The sequence below is a fragment of the Bidens hawaiensis genome, unplaced genomic scaffold (assembly GCF_021521415.1).
Source record: "Bidens hawaiensis isolate Kalapana, Puna unplaced genomic scaffold, B.hawaiensis_p1.1 tig00011469_1, whole genome shotgun sequence".
Classification (NCBI taxonomy): domain Eukaryota; kingdom Viridiplantae; phylum Streptophyta; class Magnoliopsida; order Asterales; family Asteraceae; genus Bidens; species Bidens hawaiensis.
The window spans coordinates 123,673-128,621 of record NW_027491895.1 but is presented as its reverse complement, the minus strand read 5'-3'; the positions used below and the strand labels follow the sequence as shown (position 1 = coordinate 128,621).

Here is a 4,949-nt window from a genome sequence, read left to right as displayed (position 1 = left end):
TGAATTATAAGCCTATTTTTAATAATTTTAAATCATCGTTATTTTATTTAAAAACCCGACACCGTTATTGGTGTCTCGTCATTGAACGTCTTTATAAATTTGTTTATATTAATTTTTTATATATATATATTATGTAAAGGAATTAAGTATTTTTTCCTTAAAAGGTTTATACAAAATATTTATTTTCATCTTACTACATATTATATTTATTATGATTGTCTATTTATTTATATTAGTATAATTAAAAGTATATCTCATTTTATATTTAATTAGATTATTTTATTTTATTAAGATTTTATTATTTCAAGCATATCTTATATTAATTAAATTATTTAAGTATTTAATTATATATTATATCATGGGTAATTATTGGGATGATTATAATTAATAAACCTATTAAAAGCAATGGCCGTAGTGATTAATCAATAAATATCTTAATCCCAATCATAACACAAATCACATCGAAATCTTAATTCATTAAATTATGTTATGTTGTTCATAATTATTTCATATTTATATTATTTAACTAGGATCCTTGACGGTATATCCCGAAGGGTTTACTTTTCTCATCGTCACTTAAATTTCGTTCATCTGATCAGGTGAGTACCACATTCCCCTATTTTACTCATTTTCTTACGTTTTGGGGGCATATGCGTAAATTGTATTTCTCATATATACTTATACACAAAATTGCAACTATTGTCTTATGTGCTAACGAATTTTATACCATACTTGTTATGTGCTTATTTGCTTTACGTAAACCGCATTCAGAGAGGTCCAATATAATCTCAGAATAGTATGATCATACGCCAGTCGTTATAGCTTTATGCTTCTCGACATATCATTTATACTTGCTCATTTGGTTAATTTGTTATTCTCATATGACCTGTTGCAACAACTTATTTTTTATAAATACTACATGTACATCTAAACTTGTTGCTCACTCAACCTTGTGTGACAAAACTATTTTATTTTCAACGCATATGCAGGCCATCGTGTGATGTGAAGTAATTGAAGTTAGAAGATCACTTAAGGATTTATGCTAGAAGAAATATAATGAGACAATATTATTTATGATTTTATATTTGTTTGATGCTTTATTTGTTTTTGGGATATTGTAACGTATATTTATTTTATTTGAAATTATTAAATAGATATTGAAATTTATAATTTTGCATGATAGTAACCTTGAGAGCTGGGCAATCAGCTCACGCCCCGGGATTTCCGTCGTAGGTTGGGGTGTGACAGCCTGGTGTAATGGCTAGAGGGGATTTTCTTAAAACATTTATCTTGGTTTCACACCCGGGTTCGAATCCCGTCTTCGTCAAGTATTTTTGATTTAATAAAAAAAAAGTTCTGAGATGATTTGGCAATAATAAGAAAGGAAATAGGTGACTTAGCAATGATGTGGCATTAATGTGGACACCCTAGTTGAATTTCATGTGGAACATTGTAGTGCTTTAATTATAAGACTATGGTATAGACCCGCGTGACACGCAGGTGGAATAACATGTCACTACAAATAATCAATTTAAACATACGTTTAAGTTAACATAATACTTGTTCATAGTTTGTTACCAAACTATTATAAAATTACATTGTCTATAGATTCAAACTTCAAAATTACAATAACTTAATTTAAACCAAACCACCAAAAGACATTAACAAAAACACTAACCATGTTCTTTGATATTAAAACATCATCAAAGTCTTCAAAAGTTATACCAACACAAACTCCCATTTCCTAAACACCTGAAATTTTTTAAAAACAACACAATATTCAATTAAAATAAACTTAACATAACAACATGTTTAATAATTACTAACATCTAAAAATTACAAAGTTATGTACAACCTACAAATCTAAAGTTCATAAATATAGTTATTAGTAAGTCTAAAAAGATGTTGACAATATACTTCTTTTATTAAATCTAACAACAATATCTAAAGCATTAATATATTACCTTCTACTTCATCATCGGACAACAAACTTTCGGGATAACCATCATAATCATTTTCACAGTTTGCACATTCGGCTAACCATTTAACCTTCAAACTCACCTCCCTTTCCAACTCAAGATGTGCAATTTCTTTTCTATGGTTAGATAACTTCAATATATCTAGCTCTCTCAAAAGGAACAAATCTTCACATGACAATAGTTGTTTAGGATTCAAATTTTTATACTGCCCATTCTCAAACTTGATAGCAACTTTGTTTTGATTAGGATAAAAAAACCAATCCCTAACATGTTCAAACGGTAAAACATCTTGGTGGAGATCATCAAGGTAATGGCGTAAAAGATTTATGAGATTGGTTTCTTGTATACATGGAGAAAGTTTATGAACACCAATCTCATGAATCTGATGTTTAAGGAGGTTATTGAACATCAACACAGATTCAATTTATCTTTGTGTATCATGAGGAAATCGCTAAAGAGGAATCATACTTACGTAAAACCGTAGAAAACTTCCAGTTGACAATGGTAGACATTTTTTTTGCAATATAGTTTGTTATGAAAAGCTTTAGATTGTAAAAGAAGAAAAAGAAGATGATGAATTAAATTGATAATTATAAAATATAGTAAGGAAGTGACAGTTTATTTTTCCAATGATCTAAATGATTATATCTATCTAATAAGTATCATGTATAGTTACCCTATATTTGTAATATTTTATTAGATATTATAAATATTTTAAATACTTTAACTTAAAATTGAAATATAAACAATGGTATCTTATAAAACATGTATATCCGGATATTTTTGGTATATATTAACATTAAATATTTATTTATAACTTAATAACAATTTTTAAGTTAGGATAACAAACAAATATACAAAACGTTTTAGAACTACATAAAAAAGTATAGAACAAAATAAGTTACATGATAACCATTAGTGTAGAATAGAACAATTTCAAATACATAATATTTGTCATCCTACGTTTCCAAAAATCTCCTTGTACACAACGTTTGTTGTTTTATTTGTAAGCTTTGATTCTTTGTCGAGTATCACTAACTTAATACCATCTCTACTCTTCACTCTTGACAAAGCAACATAAAGCTGACCATGAGAAAATACTAAATCTTTAAGATACAATCCAACTCTTGACAATGATTGACCTTGACTTTTGTTGATTGTCATGGCAAAACATACGAAAATAAGAAACTATCTTCTTTTTAATTTGAAAGGAAGTTTCTTATCAGTTGGTGTAAGGCTTACTCGACTAATTAAAGTGCGATATCCTATATTCGTACCAGAGACAACTTTAGCTTCAATTACACGTCTACCGAGACTAACGACTTGAATGCGCGTTCCATTGCACAAACCCTTTTTCTGAATAATATTCCTTAATAGCATGACGGGAACACCAACTTTAAGAACCAATCTATGATTAGGAATTCCTGACATCTTTAAACCATTTAACAAATCAGGGGAGTACAACTGTGGATCAACATCGTCTGAAACGTCTTCACATTCAGCTAAACTGTCGGAACTTAGATACTCGACTTCTTCACCAGGAAAGAGGGCTAACATACGTTCGTTAATTTCTTGATATACCTCATCCAAAGGTGCAAGCAGTGCGCGATCCTGAAAGTAAGTAAGTTCGTTGAATATATCTAATATATTAGGATATACAAACCTTATTAAATCACCAATCGGATCAACTGAGTTCAATATCAAGAGATCCTCTGGAATATCAATAACCAACTCTCCGTCATTTGGACCACCCACACTTCCTTGACCTATGTCTAATAGCCAATCAGCAAATTCTTTGATGTTTTCAACGTCTAAAGATCGACATCCAACTGTAAGCCTCATGTTCTTAGTTAGTTTAAGAACCTTACACTTTGACCAAATATAAGAAGAATTGATGCAAGCATTGACACATTCACTTCTGGTACCGTTCGTTACAACGGGCAAAATTTACCAAAAATCACCACCAAAAACAACAACCTTACCTCCAAAAAGTGCTTCGGAAGTATTTGCAGAATCACCATTCATAACATCGTTTAAAGTTCTGTCTAAAGCTTCTAAAGCATGCTTATGAATCATTGGTGCTTCATCCCAAATTATTAAGCTTGTCTTTTTCAATAATTTATAGACGTCGGTATTTCCATTAACCTAATTATAAGAATATATATATATATAACATAAGATATTTTAAAGTAAATGTATATTCGAGTAACAAATAAAACCATATATAATAAAAAAGGATTCATATTAAAAGTAACAGAATGTAGGTTGTAATATTACCGGACAAATGGAATCTTCGGTCAAATTAATGGGTATTAAAAATGTTCTTCCACCCTACAAAAGCAAAGAAGCTATACCGCTTGAAGCAACATTCAACACAACTTCTCCCTTTGACCTTATTGAGGCAGATAAGGTCTTCCATAAATATGTTTTTCCAGTACCACCGTAACCATAAACATAAAACACACCACCTTTTTTATCAACCAAAGCATTCATTATTTCATTATAACCCCCTCTCTGTTCATCAGTTAACAAATCAAATAGATTATTAAATTCGTTATTCATGGTCTCTGTATCATATGAAAGCTCTTCCACCATCAACAGATTAGTTGCTCTTGAAATTGTTTCCGTATCTGGAAAAGGCATTTGTTGATGTCTTCTAAGACTGGAGTGGTTGCAAATTAAAAAAAAATTCAATTTCCAGGAGTGCTAAGTTTTTTAGCTGCTCTTCATTAAGAATCAACCCTGAAAATAATATAAGAACCTACTTAAATTAATATATAATAAATATTTATTGATATTAGATATTTGGCATAATTGAAAACATTACAAAAAAAATAAATTGTACCAGGGTTGTTTTGATCGTTTGTTGTTTGTATAGTATACCGTCAACTAAAAGTAGCCAAGTACTTTCCCAAACAAAATGAGGTCTAGATAAACTATAAGTAATCAAAATTTTTGCAAATAAATTCC

The 4,949-nt window shown here is 29.7% G+C and overlaps 2 protein-coding genes across 2 annotated transcripts; both read right to left on the bottom strand.

Annotated features, from left to right (window-relative positions):
* Positions 1 to 1,855: 1,855 nt before the first annotated feature.
* Positions 1,856 to 4,055, bottom strand: LOC143538105 (uncharacterized). The gene is made up of 4 exons (XM_077031730.1): positions 3,957 to 4,055; positions 3,257 to 3,848; positions 1,965 to 2,144; positions 1,856 to 1,863 (listed from the first exon to the last, which is right to left on the bottom strand). The coding sequence occupies exons 1-4, from the start codon at positions 4,053 to 4,055 to the stop codon at positions 1,856 to 1,858; spliced, it is 879 nt and encodes a 292-aa protein (XP_076887845.1).
* A 255-nt stretch (positions 4,056 to 4,310) lies between these two features.
* LOC143538104 (uncharacterized) lies at positions 4,311 to 4,622 on the bottom strand. Its single transcript, XM_077031729.1, has one exon. It carries the CDS (start codon positions 4,620 to 4,622, stop codon positions 4,311 to 4,313), a length of 312 nt encoding a protein of 103 aa, XP_076887844.1.
* Between the last annotated feature and the right edge of the window lie 327 nt (positions 4,623 to 4,949).